At 42.6% G+C, this 20611-nt stretch overlaps 1 protein-coding gene across 3 annotated transcripts in view; it reads left to right on the top strand.

The window, feature by feature from the left end:
• The window catches only part of LOC132386016 (serine/threonine-protein kinase SIK3-like), a 295240-nt gene that overhangs the window by 235107 nt on the left and 39522 nt on the right, over positions 1-20611 (top strand). For all 3 annotated transcript variants that reach the window (XM_059958283.1, XM_059958282.1, XM_059958284.1), the window contains 3 exons: positions 8558-8673; positions 9777-10140; positions 15747-16636. In XM_059958283.1, coding sequence (XP_059814266.1) covers positions 8558-8673; positions 9777-10140; positions 15747-16636 — 1370 coding nt within the window. The remainder of the gene's footprint in view (positions 1-8557; positions 8674-9776; positions 10141-15746; positions 16637-20611) is intronic.

Genomic DNA, 20611 nt, shown 5'->3' with positions numbered 1-20611 from the left:
AATACACCAAGCAGAAAGAACGTATAAACTTCCAGTATCTTTTTCAACAGCTATTTTAATAGTATTGCCAAAAAAAATAGAGACCTTTTAAAGCCAACATCATATAGACCTATTTCTTTGTTAAACATTGACTACAAAATAATAGCAAAAATCTTATCTAACAGATTATCTAAATACTTACCAAAATTAATACAAAAGGATCAAACAGGATTTATTAAAAATAGACTATCGGCAGATAATGTAACTTGGTTATTTAGCATAATTCATTTGGCTCAAAAGAGGGAGGAAATGAGTATGGCAGTTGCTTTAGATGCAGAAAAAGCATTTGATAGATTGGAATGGGATTTTTTATTTAAGGTATTGGAAAAATATGGATTAGGAGTATCCTTTATAAAATGGATTAAAACCTTAAATACTAATCCCAAAGCTAAAGTAGTGACGGATGGTCAAATTTCAACACCATTTCAGTTAACAAGGTCAACTAGGCAAGGTTGTCCATTATCACCTGCTTTATTCGTGTTGGCGATAGAACCATTAGCTTAATTAATTAGAACTGAGTCAGATATTATGGGTTTCAGAGTTAACCAGGAGGAATACAAGATTAACTCATTTGCTCATGATGTTCTGCTTTATTTAACAAACCCATTGTACTCATTGCGTAAATTATCCTCTAGATTAGAAGAATTTGGGAAAATAACAGGCTACAAAATAAATTGGGATAAAAGTGAAATTTTACCTCTTACTAAAGGAGATTATAGTCAATGTCGATTAATAACACGATTTAGATGGCCAATAAATGGTATAAAATATTTAGGTATAAGAGTTGATAATGATAGAAACTTATATAAGTTAAATTATTTACCATTATTGAAAAAAATTCAAGAAGATCTTGATAAATGGATGATGTTACCAATAACATTAGTAGGTAGAGTAAATACCGTAAAAATGAATATATTTCCTAGATTACAATACTTATTCCAATCACTACCAATACAACTACCCCAGAAGTTTTTTCAAGAGTTAAATAAATATGTGAGGAAGTTTCTTTGGAAAGGTAAGATGTCAAGAATATCGTTGGAAAAATTGACATGGAAATTTGATCTAGGAGGGTTACAACTTACAAACTTTAAGAATTATTATAAAGCAAATCAACTTAGATTTACTACATCTTTTTTTGATAAAGATAAACCGGCATGGATTAGAATAGAATTAGATAAAATAGGAGAAAATATACCAGAAGATTTTATATATAAATGGGAATCTAAATGGATACGGGAAAAGAAAGATTCTCCTATATTAAAACACTTGATTGATTTATGGAATAAATGTTGATGATGAGATAAAGAAATCTTTATTAGCAAAGAGATCTTTAATTCAAAATAGACATTCCTTTTACAATGGATAATCAACTTTTATATAATTGGTTTCAAAAAGGGATTAGATAAATAGGAGATTGTTTTCAAGGAGGTATATTAATGTCATTTGATCAATTAAAGAAAAATATCAAACAACACTTTTTTTGTTACTTCCAATTAAGGGCTTATTTAAGAGAAAAATTGGGTCAAACAACGTTATTGCCAAAATCTAATGAAATAGAAACTTTAATTCAAAAAGGAAAAACTAAAAAAAATTATTTCTTGTATGTATAGTTTGATTCAAAAACAGGCAATTAAACAAGGAATCCATAAGTCAAGACAAAAATGGGAAATTGACTTGAATATTAAAATTGAAGAAACAAATTGGTCAAGACTATGTTTTGATAGTATGACAAATACAACAAATGTCCGGTTAAGATTAGTGCAATATAATTTTTTACATCAAAAAATAAATTAATTAAACCCAAATTTATCTGATCAGTGTTTCTGATTTAACCAAGAAATTGGTACTTTTTTACGTTCTACTTGGTCTTGGTTCTAAAATTCAAACTTTTTGGACAAATTTAAGAGTTTTACTGGAACAAATTATTGGAACACAACTTCCACATAACTCAATATTATTTTTATTAGGTGATATTGAAGGGATAAAACCGAAACCCAATTTGAATAAATATCAGAAAGAATTCATAAAAATTGCACTGGCAGTAGCCAAAAAGGCTATTGCAGTTACATGGAAATCGGATTCATACTTAAGTATAGATCGTTGGAAGAATGAAATTTCCAGCTGTATTCCACTTGAAAAAATTACTTATAATTTAAGAGATAAATATGAAACATTTTTGAAAATTTGGTGCCCTTATTTACAAAAGACAGGATTAAATATATAAGTGCTCCGAAGATAAGATAATTGGTTATTTGGGGAAAGAAAGAAATATATATACTAAAGTTATTATGAACTCCGTGGAGCATGTGGGGATCTTCCGATATCTAGGCATTCTTTCTTTCTTTCTTTTTTCTCATATAGGAATGTTAGGGGGGGAGAGGTAGATTTTTTTTCTTTCTGTAATCATTTGAAAACTCAATTTTAAAAAAAAATTAAAAAAAAAAAGAAAGACAGGTCTGTCAGAATCTGTGGTGATTTTAAGGTTACTACCAACCCAGTACTGAAAGTTGATGGATACTCTCTGTCTAGGATAGAGGATATCTCTGGAATGTTTCTGGAGGAAAACCTTCAGTAAAGTGGACTCAGCTGAAGCCTACCTACAGATGGAGATGGAAGAAGAATCCAAACTGTTTCTCATTATAAACACCCACAAAGGGTTTTATCATTTTCACTATAGTAGACTTGTTTTTAGAGTAGCATTTGCACCTGCACTCTGGCAGAACGCCTTGGCCCAAGCATTCAGTGTTATCTGAATGACATCATTATTCCCAGAAGCTGAGATTGTTTCACAGCCATAAATCTTACCTACCAAGCAGTGGGATCTCTCATCAGCAAAGAATTTATCTCACGACATTAAGAAAACCTCTACAGCGATTAAATATTTAGGGCTCTTTGGAGCAATTTGAAATTTACTGTGCTGTGATTCGCACAAAATGCTGGTGGAACTCAGCAGATAATGCAGCATCTAAGGAAACGATTGACATTTCGGGCTGAGTTCCTTCAGTATTTTGTGTGTATTGCTTGAAATTACAGCATCTGCAGGTGCTCTCTTGTGATTAGTTTACTATGCTGTGGATGTTTATATAGCAGTTGTATTATATAGTATTGTAACGACCCTCTTTCCAGCGCACTCGAACCGGCTCACAAAACGGTACGTGCCGGCAGGGAGGCTGACCCCAAAAAGGGCACCAGGCCTTCTTCACCAGCAGGGGGAAAAGCCTACGCGCAGGAAGGGACTGTGAATATGTGCCCCCTACAGTATTCCGGCCCGGGGAGGGCTGAAACAGGAAGGCTTAAAAGCAAGGCCGCGAAGTTTGAATAAAGCTTTAACACAACTGCAACTCACCGTCTGCGTTTCATTATTCCAGTGCAGTGTGTAGCACATCGCTACAATTGGTGACCCCGACGGCCCAAACAATAATTTGGACCGGAGATGAATGACGCCACATCTGTTCATGCAGTTTCATTAAAACTGCAAAGCTTCTGGACGCTGTGCCCTCACCTATGGTTCCAGCAAGCAGAAGCCCAATTCCACATTCGACAGATAGCCTAGGATTCCACACGTTACTACTATGTGGTGAGCTCCCTCAACCCAGGTTGAGGAGTTCATACAGTCGCCCCTGGAGGACGGCAAATACACAGCATTCAAAGCCCTGTTCATAAGGACTTTTGGACTCTCACGTCGCGAGTGTGCTGCCCGCTTACTGCACCTGGATGGTTTGGGGGACAGGCCGCCATCAGCGTTAATGAACGCGATGCTGTCCCTTGCTGAAGGACACAAGCCCTGCCTCATGTTTGAGCAGGCATTCCTGGAGCAGCTGCCCGAGGACATACGCCTGCTGCTGTCCAACGCGGATTTCAGTGACCCCCAGAATGTGGCAGCCCAGGTAGATGTGCTGTGGAAAGCCAAGAAGGTGCGAGGGGCGTCCGTCACACAGATCACCAAGCCACATGCCTAAAAGCAGACCAGACCAGGCCTGGCAGCAGAGCCCACAAACCCCAGAGGCAGGAGTGCAGAGGCCATGGTGCTTCTACCACCAGCAGTGGGGCACAGAAGCCCACCGCTGTAGCCCACCCTGCAACTTCCCAGGAAACGCCAGGGCTGGCTACAGCAGCTGTCCATCGGGATAGCCTCCTGTATGTCTGGGACAAGCAGTCGGGACGCTGCTTTTTGGTCGACACCAGAGCCAAGATCAGCATCTTACCTCCGACGAGTTACGACACCCGCAACAGAGAACTGGGATCCACCCTGTGGGCCACAAATGGCAGCACAGTAAGGACATACGGTGCAGCTACAGTTCGGCTCCAGCCTGCTCACGTGGGACTTCACACTGGCCGCCGTGGCCCAACCACTCCTGGGGGCAGATTTTTTGTGGGCTCACAGCCTACTGGTCGACCTGCAAAGGAAGAGACTGGTTCATGCCGAGACCTTTCAGACGTTCTCCCTGGGTGCAGCCCAGTTGCCAGCCCCTCACCTCGACTCCATCACGCTGTCCGACAACAACTTCACCAGAGTCCTGGCGGATTTCCCATCAATTCTGGCACAACGGTTCACGGCAGCCATGCCCAGGCACAGGGTACAGCACCACATCCCGACCCAGAGACCACCGCTCCTCGCACATGCTCGAATGCTTCTCCCGGACAAGCTCCAACTGGCGAAGGAAGAGTTCATGAGGATGGAGGTATTGGGGATCATACGGCAGTCCGACAGCCCATGGGCCTCCCCCCTGCACATGGTGCCCAAAGCGAAAGGGGGCTGGAGACCGAGTGGCGACTGCTGCAGACTGAATGAGGCTACAACACCAGACCGCTACCCTGTGCCACACATTCAGGACTTTGCAGCAAACCTGCACGGCGCACGGATCTTCTCCAAGGAAAACCTTGTCCAGGGATACCATACAATCCCAATGCATCCAGACGACATCCCCAAAACGGCATTCATCACTCCATTTGGCCTTTTCGAATTCCTCTGAATTCCGTTCGGCCTAAAGAATGCCGCACAGGCGTTCCAGTGGCTCATGGACACGGTGGGACGCGACCTGGACTTTGCATTCATCTATTTGGACGACATCCTCATAGCCAGCAGCAGTTGTCAGGAGCATCTGTCCCACCTCCGTCAACTCTACACCCGGCTGAGTGAATACGGCCTGCAATCAACCCAGCCAAATGCCAGTTCGGGCTCGACACCATCGACTTCCTGGGCCACAGGATTACTAAAGACGGGGCAACACCTCTGCCCACCAAGGTAGATGCGGTCCGCCACTTCCCCTGACCCAACACACTCAAAGGCCTGCAAGAATTCGTGGGTATGGTGAATTTCTACCACTTCTTCCTCCCCTCAGCAGCCTGAATCATGTGCCCCCTGTTCACCCTGATGTTCGATAAGGACAAGGACATTACCTGGGATGAGGAGGCCGCAGCCTCTTTCGTTAAAATCAAACACCGTAATGCTGGTGCACCCCAGAATGGACGTCCCTACCGCCCTCACAGTCGACGCATCTAACATGGCAGTCGGTGGGGTGCTGGAACAACTCATCGAGGGGTGCTGGCAACCCCTGGCGTTTTTCAGCAAACACCTACGACCACCCGAGCTCAAATACAGTGCTTTCGACCGGGAACTTTTGGCGCTATACCTGGCAATCCGGCATTACAGGTACTTCTAGGCCCTTCACCGCATTCACGGACCACAAACCACTAACCTTTGCGTTCACGAAGGCGTCTGATCCCTGGTCGTCCCGCCAGCAGCGACATCTGTCCTACATCTCCAAATACACGACGGATGTCCAGCATGTCTCAGGAAAGGACAACGTCATGGCAGACACCCTCTCCCGCCCTAACATCCAAGCCCTGTCCCAGGGGGTGGACTATGCACCGCTGGTGGAGGCGCAGCAGGCAGATGATGAGGTCCCTAGTTACAGAAATGTAATCTCCGGTTTGCAGCTGCACGACTTCCCCGTAGGCCCAGGAGAGGACCCTACTGTGTGACGTAGCTACCGGCCAACCTCACCCCATCATTCCGGCGCCTGGCGGCAACGAGTTTTCAACTCCATTCACAACTTAGCGCACCCCTCCACCTGGATGGTCCCCTATAGGTTCGTTTGGCACGGACTCCGGGCAAGCAGGTCAGTGAATGGACCAAAAAGTGCATGCGGCACACCAAAGCCCTGCCGCAGCAGTTCCACCCCACCCACCAGCGTTTCGACCACATTCATCTGGATATCGTGGACCCCCTGCCAGTGTCGCGTGGAGCGTGGCACCTCCTGACTATCGTGGACCGGTTCACAAGATGGCCAGAAGCAGTTCCGCTCACCGACACCACCTCTGAATTCTGCGCCCGGGCACTGATTGCAACCTGGGTATCTCACTTTGATGTACCGGCCCACATTACCTCCGAGAGGCGCCCAGTTCACCTCCAGCCTGTGGTCAGCTATGGCCAGCCTTTTAGGGACACAGCTGCACCACACAACTGCCTACCACCCATAGTTGAACGGACTAGTGGAGCACTTCCACCGTCACCTGAAGTCGGCTCTCATGGCCCACCTCAAAGTGCCTAACTGGGTGGACGAGCTTCCCTGGGTCCAGCTCGGAATCCACACGGTGCCCAAAGAAGATCTGCACACCTCGTCAGCCGAGTTGGTGTACAGCGCACCCCTGGCCGTCCCAGGAGAGTTCATACCCGCCCCAAGGGAGCAAGAGGAAGAACCCACAGCAGTCCTGGACAGACTAAGTGAGAGGCTCGGTAACTTGGCCCCCATACCCACTTACAGCATGCACAGAGCCCGACCTGCATACCCAAAGACCTGCAGAACTGTAAGTTTGTTTTTGTACGACGGGGCGGACATCGGGCACCGCTACAGCGGCCCTATGAGGGACCGTTTATGGTGATCAGGAACAATGGGTCCATGTTCATACTGGATATTGGTGGGAAAGAAGAGGTTTTCACAGTGGACCGACTCAAACTGGCCCACGTGGACCTGACGCAGCCGGTCGAGGTTCAGGCACCGTGGCGCATAGGCAGACCTCCCAAGCAGAGGCTGACCCAGACTGTGGACATTGGGGGGTGTATCGCTGGTCCTTTTGGGGGGGGGGGTTTGTGGCACCCCACTTTCCAGCGCACTCAAACTAGCTCACAAAACGGTGCGTGCTGGCAGGGAGGCCGGTCCCAAAGAGGGCGCCAAGCCTTCTTCACCAGCAATGGGAAAAGCCCGCGCATGGGACGGGACTGTGGATATGCACTCCCTATAGTATTCCTGCCTGGGGAGGGCGGGATCAGGAAGGCTTAAAAGTGAGGCCGCGAAGTTTGAATAAAGCTTTAACACAACTGCAACTCATCGTCTGCTTGTCGTTATTCCAGCGCTGTGTGTAGCACATTGCTACAGTATATTTATTTATTTACTTATTGAGACTCAGTGCAGAACAGCTGCTATGCCACCCTGCAATCTCCAATTTAACTCTTAGCCTAATCAATGACCAATTAACAATCTAATCTGTATGTCTTTGGATTATAGGAGGAAAGCATAGCACCTAGACAAAACTTACAGTCATGGCTGTGTGTACAAGCTCATTATAGACAGCAGTGGGAAATGAATCAGTCTCTTGTAGTGTACTTTAAAGCATTGTGCTAACCAGTACACTATAGCAGTCAGCAAGATGATATTACAGCTCAAGCATTGGGCTTTGGAGTTTAATTCTGGCAATCTCTGTACACTCTCCTGATGGAATGCATGGGTTTTCTCCAGATCCTCCAACTTCCTTCCACAGTCCAAAGATGTACTGGGTAGATTAATTAGTCTCTAAGTCAGGGGTTCCAGGGCTTGCTGTGCAATGCAGTTCAGTAGACTGGAGGGGTCTATTCAGTGATGTATATCTAAATAAGTAAACAAGTATTGATTTATATATATGTTTTGTGTCATATACATATATACATGGATGTATATAGTCAAGATTTTTTTCTATATTGGTGTTTATAGCTTAGGAGGCAGGAGTGTTGTGTATTTTTTATTTTAGTAGGATTTGAGTAACTTTGTAAATATATTGTTTCATTAAGCATTTTATTGTTTAAATAATTTAGTATGGGTTATATGTAAAAGTACCTGAATATCATATGTCATCACGTCACCACATCATATTGCATACCAGCTAAAGTGAAAATGTTATCCTTTGCTAAATTGGTTTTATGTTTCGGATTTACAAAACATAATATTTAGCCAATGCTTTTGAAACTGTGAATACTTGTGAAATTTTCTTTAAATATTTTAATCATAAATTTATAAGCTTACACCTAACTACTTGTCAAAAAAACATGATTTAGTATTTTCCATATGTATTGTATAGGCTCATTTAAATCTCATTTATTTTAGGTGAAATCCTTTTTTGGAAAGTTTCTGTTTATTGAAGTCACTCTGCATCTCTACAATTCAATTAAAATAGCATTTGGGAATTATGTGACAAAGGTCCATTAATTGAAATTATTTGTATCTGGCGCCAAATTACAGCTTTAAAATATTGCCTTCTACAGGTTACGAATTCAACATGAACAGTCAAGCCCACCTCCAAATCATCCCAACAATCATCTCTTCACCAAGTCTAATAATACCCCTCCATGTAGCAGTACAGCTATTATGCAGTCCAGCAGTAAGTATGATCCAGTTTTAGTGACTAGGTTATTCAAACTAAACATCTTTTGGTACTATAATTTGGATTTGATTGATTTGATTAGATTAGATTAGATTGTGAGGACACTCAGTCCTTGTTTATTGTCATTTAGTAATGCATGCATTAAGAAATGATAAAATGTTCCTCCAGTATGATATCACAAAAACACAAGACAGACCAAGACTAACTGACAAAAACCACATAATCATAACATATAGTTACAACAGTGCAAAGCAATACCGTAATTTGATAAAGAGCAGACCATGGTCATGGTAAAAATAAGTCTCAAGGTCCTCAACAGCCCATCTTCTCACGCAGATGGTAAAAGGAAGAAAAACTCTTCCTGCCATGAACTTCCAGCGCCGCAAAACTTCCCAATGCAACCTCTGGAAGCATCTGACCACAGCCAACTCTTGAGTCTGTCCGAAAACTTCGACCCTCTGACCAGCCCTCCGATACCGAGCACCGACCACCATCTCTACCGAGCGCTTTGACCTTGGCCCCGGCCTCCAAGCAACAGGCAAAGCCAAGGATTCGGGGCCTTCCTCTCTGGAGATTTCTGGATCGCACAGTAGCAGCGGCAGTGTGTCAGGATTGTGCACGGCCCCGACTTACAGAAAACAGATATTCGTTCCTGGCCGTGCGTGCTGCTGTCGCGCCACCATTTTCTCAGGATTAGATCAAAGAAACCATATTTGATATTTGATTAATGCTGTTTTGATGATCTAGCAGTAAGAATCATAACAACATTCTAATATTAATTACTTGTTTCTACCATTCTGCTGGAGGGTTTGATAATTACAAAGTCACTGCCAAACAGGATATATTTTTCTAGCAATAAAATCCATGTATTAAATCATTATTTAGGCATAAAATGACTCACAAAATTCTAAGCAAGGCTATTCAAATGAATCAAGTTAAGTCCTTTGCTAATATTGAGTTATTTGGAACATCCCAGGTTCCTAAAGTAATATGGGATCTTGATGCAAGTAATTTACTGGACTGAGTACTGACTGGACCATTGATTGTACAATGAAAGTTCATTGTCTGAAATAGATGTTTTTATATTTCTAAATTTTTAGGTTGTACTACCTCTCCATCACAGTTTCAAGGCATACCATCCCAACATGCTCTATTTCAGCAGCCCAGTAATAGCTCGCCTCCCCCAAACCTTAATCTTCCTCAAATGAATTTACAGTCTGGATTTTCACAGCAGTCGCAAACTCAGGCAGTTGCAATTCAAGTCCAGAAAACACCAGATACACCCGGCAATAACTTGCTTCAAGGGGCAGGGCAAAATCTGCATATCACACATCCCTGTGGAATCATCAGTTCAGAGAAGCAGCTTCCCCTTCAGCAGAGAGGGGTGCTTATGCACCTTCTTGGGCCTGCACAACACAGGGACTTGGCCAAACAACTGAGTGCCGATAGTGCAGAGATAAACAGGTAAGAGTACATTTGAATCACATTGCTAAATACTCTAGCTGCGTAGAATTAAAAGTTAGTAAGGAATCTGCTAACTTCTAGAGTTATGCAAGCATTAGTTCTGCTACCAGCAGTGTGTTTTCAGTACTATTTAGAATTCTGCTTTACTCATTAATTTTTCATAGATTGGCCTTTAACTTAGTACTACAAACCCCATTTCCAGAAAAGTTAGGATATTTTCCAAAATGCAATAAAAACAAAAATCTGTGATATGTTAATTCATGTGAACCTTTATTTAACTGACAAAAGTACAAATAAAAGATTTTCAATAGTTTTACTGACCAACTTAATTGTACTTTGTAAATATACACAAATTTAGAACTTGATGGCTGCAACACACTCAATAAAAGTTGGGACAGAGGCATGTTTACCATTGTGTTACATCACCTTTCCTTTTAATAGCACTTTTTAATCGTTTTGGAACTGAGGATACTAATTGTAGTTGATTTGCAATTGGAAATTTTGTCCATTCTTGCTTGATATAAGACTTCAGCTGCTCAACAGTCCGTGGTCTCCGTTGTCTGATTCTCCTCTTCATGATGCGTCATACATTTTCAATAGGAGATAGATCTGGACTGGCAGCAGGCCAGTCAAGCACACGCACTCTGTGTCTACAAAGCCACACTGTTGTAGCCCGTGCAGAATGTGGTCTGGCATTGTCCTGCTGGAATAAGCATGGACGTCTCGGGAAGAGACATCGCCTTGATGGCAACATATGTCTCTCTAAAATCCTAATATACGCCTCAGAGTCAATACTACCTTCACATACATGCAACTCACCCATGCCATGGGCACTGATGCACCCCCATACCATCACAAATGCTGGCTTTTTGCACCTTTCGCTGATAACAATCAGGATGGTCATTTTCATCTTTGGCACAGAGAACTCAACGCCCGTTTTTTCCAAAAACTAGCTGAAATGTGGACTCATCTGGCCACAGCCCAGTCTTCCACAGAAAATATTACAGCAGTGTTCAGGCAGGACAGATTAGAGGCCTTGTCTACTGAGGCCATATGGGTGGAGCTGAGAAACAGGGAAGGTATGACCACATTAATGGGGTTGTATTATAGACCACCCAATAGTCAGCGAGAATTGGAGGAGCAAATCTGCAGAGAGATAACAGACAACTACAGGAAACATAAAGTTGTGATAGCAGGAGATTTTAATTTTCCGCACATTGATAGGGACTCCCATACTATTAAAGGTCTACACAGGTTAGAGATGGTAAAACGTGTTCAGGAAAGTTTTCTAAGTCAATATATAGGAGTACCAACTAGAGAGGATGCAACATTAGATCTATTAGTAAACGAGTTAGGACAAGTGACGGAAGTGTGGGTAGGGGAACACTTTGGTTCCAGTGACCGTGACACCATTAATTTCAACTTGATCGTGGAAAAGGATAGACCTGGTCCTCAGGTTGAGGTTCTAAACTGGAAGAAGACCAAATTTGAAGAAATGAGAAAGGATCTAAAAAGTGTGGATTGGGTACAGGTTGTTCTCTGGCAAGGATGTGATTGGTAAATGGGAAGCCTTCAAAGGAGAAATTTTCAGAGTGCAGAGTTTGTATGTTCTTGTCAGGGTTAAAGGCAAAGTGAAAAAGTATAAGGAACCTTGGCTCTCTAGAAATATTGGAACTCTGATAAAGAAGAAGAAGAGAGAGATGTGTGACATGTATAGGAAACAGGGAGCAAATAAGGTGCTTGTGGAGTATATAAAAAAATACAAAAATATACTTAAAAAAATCAGGAGGGCTAAAAGAAGACGTGAGGTTGCTTTGGCATTCAAGGTGAAGGATAATCCAAAGAGTTTCTACAAGTATTTTAAGAGAAAAGGGATAAAATTGGTCCTCTTGAAGATCAGAGTGGTCAGCTATGTATGGAACCAAAAGAAATAGGGGAGATCTTTTGGTTTTTTGCGTCTATATTTTCTAGGGGAATTGGCATGGAGTCAATGGAAATAAGGCAAACAAGTAGTGAGGTCATGGAAACTATACAGATTAAAGAGGAGGAGGTGCTTGCTGTCTTGAGGCAAATCAGAGTAGATAAATCCTCAGGACCTGACAGGGTATTCCCTCAGACCTTGAAGGAGACTAGTGTTGAAATTGCAGGGGCCCTGGCAGATATATTTAAAATGTCGATATCCATGGGTCAGGTGCCGGATTGGAGGATAGCTCATGTAGTTCCGTTGTTTAAAAAAGGCTCAAAAAGTAATCCGGGAAATTATAAGCTGGTAAATTTGATGACGCTGGTAGGTAAATTATTGGAAGGAATACTAAGAAATCGGATCTACAAATGTTTGGATAGGCAGGGGCTTATTCAGGAGAGTCAACATGGCTTTGTGCGCGGTAGGTCATGTTTAATCAATCTATTAGAGATTTTTGACATGATTATCAGGAAAGTGAATGAAGGGAAGGCAGTGGATGTTGTAAATATGGTACATGGTCTTCAGTAAGGTCTTTGACAAGATCCTGCATGGGAGATTGGTTAGGAAGATTCAGTCACTAGGTATACATGGAGAGGTAGTAAATTGGATTAGACATTGGCTCAATGGGAGAAGTCAGAGAGTGGTAGTGGAGGATTGCTACTCCGAGTGGAGGCCTGTGACTAGTGGTGTGCCACAGGGATCAGAGCTGGGTCCATTGTTATTTGTCATCTATATCAATGATCTGGATGATAATGTGGTAAATTGGATAAGCAAATTTGCTAATGATACAAAGATTGGAGGTATAGTGGACAGTGAGGAAGGTTTTCAAAGCTTGCAGAGGGATTTGGAAAAATGGCAGATGGAGTTTAAGACAGACAAGTGTAAGGTATTGCACTTTGGAAGGACAAACCAAGGTAGAACATACAAGGTAAATGGTAGGGCACTGAGGAGTGCAGTAGAACAGAGGGATCTGGGAATATAGATACAAAATTCCCTAAAAGTGGCATCACAGATGGACATGGCCGTAAAGAGAGCTTTTGGTGCATAGGTCTTTATAAATCAAAGTATTGAGTATAAGACTTGGAATGTTATCGTGAGGTTGTATAAGACATTGGTGAGGCTGAATTTGGAGTATTGTATGCAGTTTGGGTCACCTAATTACAGGAAGGATATTAATAAGGTTGAAAGAGTGAAGAGAAGGTTTACAAAGTTGTTGCCAGGACTTGAGAAACTGAGTTACAGAGAAAGGTTGAATAGGTTAGGACTTTATTCCCTGGAATGTAGAAGAATGAGGGGTGATTTGATAGAGGTATATAAAATTATGATGTACAGATGGAGTGAATGCAAGCAGGCTTTTTACACAGAAGATAGGGAGAGAAAAAAACAGAAGACATGGGTTAAGGGTGAAGGGGGAAAAGTTTAAAGAGAACATTGGGAGGGGCTTTTTCACACAGGGAGAGGTGGGAGTGTGGAATGAGCTGCCGGATGAAGTGGTAAATGTGGGCCCACTTTTGACATTTAAGAAAAACTTGGACAGGTACATGGATGAGAGGGGTTTGGAGGGATATGGTTCAGGTGCAGGTCAGTGGTACTAGGCAGAAAAATGGTTCGGCACAGCCAAGAAGGAGCAAAAAGCCTGTTTCTGTGCTGTAATATGGTTCTATGTTCTATCAGTCATTCATTGCATCCAGACCTCCTTGTGTGGCCTCCTGGATACTGGGAAGATCTGATGCAGATTAGGGAAATCACTCATTAAATATATTTGTTCTGTGCTGTAGCAGCCAGGCTCTCCCAGTGACTGGCCATTTAATTCTACTTTCAGCTTCCGTACCAACAGTCTGTTCACAGCCTCCTCTACTGCCAAGTTAAATCTGGACTTGGGTTAGAAGAACAGCACTTCATATTCCATCTTGGTGGTCCTCCAGCTTGATGGCATTAACATTGATTTCTAACCTGCTACTTCTCTTTGCCCTCTCTTTCTCAATAGCCACATTCTTAATCCATCCATCACCCACACATTCCTCCTACCTTTTCCTTTCATCACCTTTCTCCTTTTATTCTATGGTCCACTGTCTTACCAATTCAACTTCTTTAGCTCTTTATCACTTAAACCCTACTCACCTGTTTTTACCCTTTTCACCTGAATTTCTCTTCCACTTCCACTTTCCCATCCTGCATATTAGATATCTCATCTGTTTCTTTCTAGTCAATGATGATGGGTTTTGACATGTGTTTGTTTATTTCTCACCCTAGATGCTACCTGATCTGTTGATCCCTAGATGCTACCTAATCCCTTTTTGTGACTTGTAGTTAATCAGATTACTCCCAAGGGAGTAAACTACTTAAATGTCAAATGTGTAAAATGCAAGGGATCCCATACTTAACAGATGCAAAGCTATCTCCTTATCCTGCTTACTGCCCTGTTACTGTAATAAGTTTCACTAATTGAAATGTAAGTGTTATTTTAGTCTTTCTTTTAGCGATTTTAAATCTGTGATTTGGGAAGGTAAGATTGGTTTATATGTTATACGCACAACAAGCTGGAGGAACTCAGCAGGTCGAGCAGGAACTGTGGAAACGAGCAGTCAACTTTTCAGGCCAAGACCCTTCGTCAGGACTGAAGGAGGGGGCAGGGGCCCTATAAAGAAGGTGGGGAGAGGGGGGAAGGTGCCAGGTGGAAAACCAATCAGAGGAAAGATCAAGGGGTGGGGGAGGGGAAGCAGGGAGGGGATAGGCAGGAGAGGTGAAGAAGGAATCTAAGGGGAAAGCACTATGGGTAGCAGAAGAAGGCAAAATCATGAGAGGTCCCTCCCTCTCCCTTCCCCCATCCCAGATTCACTCTGCCACCTCCTCCAGCTGCCTATCACCTCTCTCATGACTCTGCTTTCTACTACCCATAGTGCTTTCCCAGATTCCTTCTTCACCTCTCCTGCCTATCCCCTCCCTGCTTCTCCTCCCCCACCCCTTGATCTTTCCTCTGATTGGTTTTCCACCCTTCCCCCACCTTCTTTAGAGGGCCCCTGCCCCTTCCCTCTTCAGTCCTGACAAAGGGTCTTGGCAGGAAACATTGACTGTTCGTTTCCACGGATACTGCCCAACCTGCTGAGTTCATCCAGCTTGTTGTGCATGTTGCTTTCACCCCAGCATCTGCAGTGCACTTTGTGTTTACATGTTGCATGTTCATTGAAACATCAAAGCATAACAGTGAAATATGACATTGTGACACCAACCTACAGAGACAACTATGTGCTCAGGGCTGCCTTTAAGTGATGATATGTATCTGGTTCCATTGTAACATGATCACAAAACACTATCTACTTAAGTCTTTGGAATATTGAAGAAAACCACAGCATCTGGAAAAAACCCTTAAGGCAACAGGAAGGTACAAATTTCTTATGATCAGTAATGTGAAATTGTATATTGATCATTATCATTGATAAAGCATTATGATAATCTCTATTTTACCATGGCACCCAACAGTACACTGTGGTTTATATTTAGGTTGAAAACTCAGGTCATGATCAGAAAAACCCAGTTTGCTCACTAATGTTTTCACCCCTCACTCTGGACTGGCTTATATGTGACTGTCAGTTTGACTCATAACAATCATAAATTTTTAACATCAATTTGTGTTTGTTTACAGCTGCCATATTAGTCAATTGTCTCCTTTGAGTTACGATCAGACACACTTGCACCCTTACTTTCTCCAGGAAAAGCTTCGACTTTTAACTAACAACTTCAATCCAGCAACAACAATGTTTTCTCAAGGCATGAAAATTGTACAGACGGAATCATTTTCAAACTATAACCAAATCATAGCGGGTAATGCTGTAATGCAGCATGAACATCAACAGCAAGATTTCACAGCTTCATCCCTACATCAGGCATTGCTTTCTCCAACACCATCTGACTATACAAGACACCAGAGAGTTTCTCAGCAGTATGGCCACATGATTCAGGGACTGCTATCACCCAGGCATTCGTTGACAGGCCAACAAGACCTGCGCTTAACTCCTGTTGAATTGCCACATTTTTTAAAACAGTGTCAGTGGCAGCAACATCAGCAAGAGTATGACTTGCTGAGGCATGTGAGCCAGGAGGTGGGGGACAAGACTGCTAACTTATGTGGGCAGCAACATTTTTTAACAGAAACATTAAATTTGCCTTATCAGAATACAGAAACATATCATCAGCATCATCTACTGCAGGTCAGAGGCCAGGATCATATTCTGCAGCCCCTTTCATCATCCCATGACCACAGTTTTGTACATCATAGTCTGCTGATACATTCAGAGTGTATGGAAGAGGACTGTGTGAATGAGGGGAACAAGAAAGGCTATCAGGACAAAACTAATTCTAGTGACATATCCACCAAATGCTGCCAAGAGAATCCAGAGCTGTTCAACGTTGTTAGGTGTGAGGCTTCAGAGACACTGCTAGCAAATATAAATCATGTGCACAAAATGAGTGTTTCACAGCTATACAGTCATCAGCCAGACCCTGACGTTGCTGGAAGTAAAGTGCCAAGCAAAGGTAAGTGCTGAGAAGAAGCATTTATCACTAATTGGAATGCTGTTATAAACCACTTCCTCAACTCTTGATCAAAAGAGAAGAAAAACTTCCATGGTATCTTATCTTAAATTATTTTGTGCAAATTAGTATGTCATAAACAATTTTAGTCCAGAATAAAACTCAGTCTCTTTATCTCTTAAAATCACTTTGATGTTTGACAAGCACTTACTAATTAATTATAGGTTAAGTCTAACACGATTCTTTTTACAGCAGAGTTTTATTTGCTTGTCCAAAACCCAATACTGGGATCATTTCCCTAGCAAGTGGGACTAATGTTTGACAAGTTGCATACTACTGACATGTAGGACTCAAAGCTTTCCATTTAGAAGGGCATAACTAATCATAACTGGCCCTCAGAAAAGGAGGTGGATTTCAGACATGGGAATTCAGGGTGACACAGAATAATTACCAATTTTTCTTTTAATTTGTCAAGAATACGGAGGGATTGTAGCTGGAAGAAGGAAATAAAAGTGGACCTAGAAAGAGGGATTGCAGATAGAGAATGGCTTAGGTTTTCTTGTGATGCCTTAATAAACACTTTTTTCAATGCCTGATTTTAAAACATCCTGAAATCTGTCACCACTTCAAATAACAATATATTTTTGTTTTTCCTGCTAGCTAGATTTTCACCCACTCTGTTAACCTACCTATATCCGTTAATAATGTCCTTATTTCCTTTTCATAATTTAAGTTCCCACCTATCTTTATGTCATCAGCAACCAGTACTTTTATCTGAGTCATCTAAAACATTGAGTCCCCAGCATCAAACCTCGTAAAACATGATTTCTTATATCCTGCTAACTAAAGAAAGATCTAAGACCATAAAACCATGTATTTATACCTACATTCTATTTACTCATACATATACTGTTTTCTACCATTATGCTATGTAATTTTATTAGTTACTTTATTTTTTCATTAAACATATATACCAAACATTTTAGCTTTTGATTTAGAGATATGAGGAGTGATTTCCTTTTTAGATGTCGCTACCTCTGTATGTTTCTGCTACAAAATCATTTAGGATAATTGGAGGCTATTAGAACTAGAATTCTGTTACTCTTCTGTGTACCATGCAGTTCAGTTTTATCAGAATACTATTGCCAAATACAGTCAAGTAGCAAACACTTGGCAATTTGTTATAACTTGTCTGTGCATATTATAGTTATAATTACTGAGAATACCAGGCTATATAGTGATGCCAAATTGTGGTCAACCCGTACTTGTCCCTGTTATGCAACATACTGTAGATTGCTTCACCACCATATACAAGATCAAGACTTAAGAATCAGAAGTAAAAGGAGGCTGATCTTAGCTGATCCACTTCTGGCAACTTGTGATATCCATTGCCCTTTGTTAAATGCCCTCTAAGTGATTTTTCTTGATGTTTGGTGTCTCCATTTTCCCTGTTTGATGTTCTCTGACCCCCATAGTGTTACAGACAGAATTGGTGTTATGTACTTCATACAGCGCTGTTTTACATGTCTTTTCAGATGACAGAGTGGAATAAGGTACCTTTTGTGAGTGATTAACTAGATTAGTGCTTGTAGGATCATATTAATCCATTTTACAGCAATCAAGAAGACCAAGAATAGTTTGAACTTCAACTCAAAGAGCCACACAGAGCTTGGGTTAGACGCACTTTCTGAAAAAAAAGGATTATTTCACCAACAATAATCAATTGCAACATTTCCTGAAATGAAAAGCCATTCTGCTATCCATGCCATTATATTCCCTGTAATGCCATAGGATTTTATCTTGTTAAGCAGCCTCATGAATGGCTCCTTTTCAAGCGCCTTCTGAAAATCCCAAGTAAATGACATCCACTAACTCTCCTTTGTCCAACACTAACCCAATCACTGAGTTTAGACTAACTGGCCTATAATTTCTTTTGCCTTCCTCCCTTCTTAAAGAGTGGAATGATATTTACAATCTTCCAGTCCTCCGGGACCATGCAGAATCAAGTGATTCTTGAAAGATCATGATCAATGCATCTGTAATCCCTTCAGCAAGCTACGTCAGGACTCTGATGTAGTCCATTTGGTGTAGGTGACTTACCCACCTTAAGAACTTTGTTTGCCTAGCACTTTTGTGATAGCAATGGCACTAACTCCTGCTGACACTCATGGACCTTTGGCACATTGCTAGTGCAATTAAGCCAAATGCAAAACACCCATTAAATTCATCTGCCATTTCTTTGTCTCCTATTACTAACAAACCAACATAATTTTCCAGTGGTCCAATATCAACTCTTACCTCCATTTTACTCTCTATATAACTGAAAAAAAAACCTGGTATTTTGCTTTATACTATATGCCCTCATATTTCATCTTTCCTTTTTTTTGGTGCCTTTTGTTGGATTTTAAATGCCTCCCAATCATCCAAATTCCCACTCACTTTTACTATCTTATATGCCTTTTCCTTGACTTTTATTTTGTTAGCTACAATTGCCTAGCCCTGCCATTTGAAAAATTGTTCCTCAGTGGGACATGTGTAGGCTTCCATGATCATGGTCTATCTCGATAGACCATGGATTTGCCCTTTGGCAAGTTTCCAGGGCGCAAGCCTGGGCAAGGTTTTTTTTAATGGAAGACCAGCAGTTACCCAAGCTACGTCTCTCCGATGTTGTCCAAGGGAAGGGCATGAGGACCCATACAGCTTGGCACCAGTGTCATCGCAGAGCAATGTGTGGTTAAGTGCTTTACTCAAGGACACAACATGCAGCCTCAGCCAAGGCTCGAACTAGTGACCTTCAGATCACTAGACGAACGCCTTAACCACTTGGCCACGTGCCAACTCTGGGACTTATCTATCCTGTGTCTTGTGAATTATTCCCAGAAACTTCAACCATTTCTGCTTTGCCATCACCCTGCCAGCATCCTCCTCCGATCTGCCGATGCATACATCGGGCAGAGCCCCGCCCCCACCTCAGTTACTCAAACCACATCTCTGTTATGCTAGTCCCAGCATGCAGACCGCTGATTAGGTGCTCCAGACCAGTTCAAAAGTAGATGAAACCCTGGCCAGCAACAGCCATCTTTGCTCTTCCAGTGCTCAAGTCTGCTTTGAGCACTGGAAGGCTGCAACCGATGGCGACTCTACCAACTTAGAGGAGTACACAGCATCAGTGACCAGCTACATCAGCAAGTGCATTGACAACGTCACTGTGTCCAAGACCATCACTACATGCTGCAACCAAAAGCCATGGATGACCACGAGGTATGTGCACTGCTGAGGACCCGCAACTCCGCCTTCAGAGCAGGCAACAAGGCAGCCCTAACATCAGAGGGGCAAAGCATGCACAGGCTCGGTGAATCCACAGCCACTTCCAGGACGCAGCAACACACAGCGCATGTGGAAGGGCATCCAGGACATCGCCAATTACAGCACAATATCACTTGATTGTCTGGGTGATGTCTCCCTCCCAGATGCGCTGAATAACTTCTGTGCCTGTTTTGAGGTGGAAAATGATGTGGTGGCAAGGAAGTCCACCCCTCCTGCGAATGACCAGGTGCTGTGTCTCTCCGTGGCCAATGTGAGAAGAACCCTGAGCAGGGTCAACCCACGGAAGGCTGCTGGACCAGACAACATCCCTGGTAGAGTGCTCAGAGGATGTGCAGACCAGCTAGCAGAAGTTCTCACTGACATCTTCAACATCTCCCTGAGCAGCGCCATCGTTCCGACGTGCTTCAAGGCCGCCACCACCATCCCCATGCCAAAGAAGTCTTCAGTGTCCTGCCTAAATGACTACCGTCCCGTTGCACTTACATCCATCATCATGAAGTGTTTCGAGAGGCTCATCATGAAGCACAGCAAGACCCTGCTGCCCCCTCACTGGACCCCCTGCAGTTTGCATAACGTCCTAACCGCTCAACAGATGACGCCATTGCCACCACCCTCCACCCGGCCCTAACCCACCTGAACAAAAAAGACAAG

The sequence above is a fragment of the Hypanus sabinus genome (genome assembly GCF_030144855.1).
Source record: "Hypanus sabinus isolate sHypSab1 chromosome Y unlocalized genomic scaffold, sHypSab1.hap1 SUPER_Y_unloc_12, whole genome shotgun sequence".
NCBI classification, from domain to species: Eukaryota; Metazoa; Chordata; class Chondrichthyes; order Myliobatiformes; family Dasyatidae; genus Hypanus; species Hypanus sabinus.
Note: the sequence above shows the minus strand (reverse complement) of the source record. Positions and strands in the feature narration are given on the sequence as shown.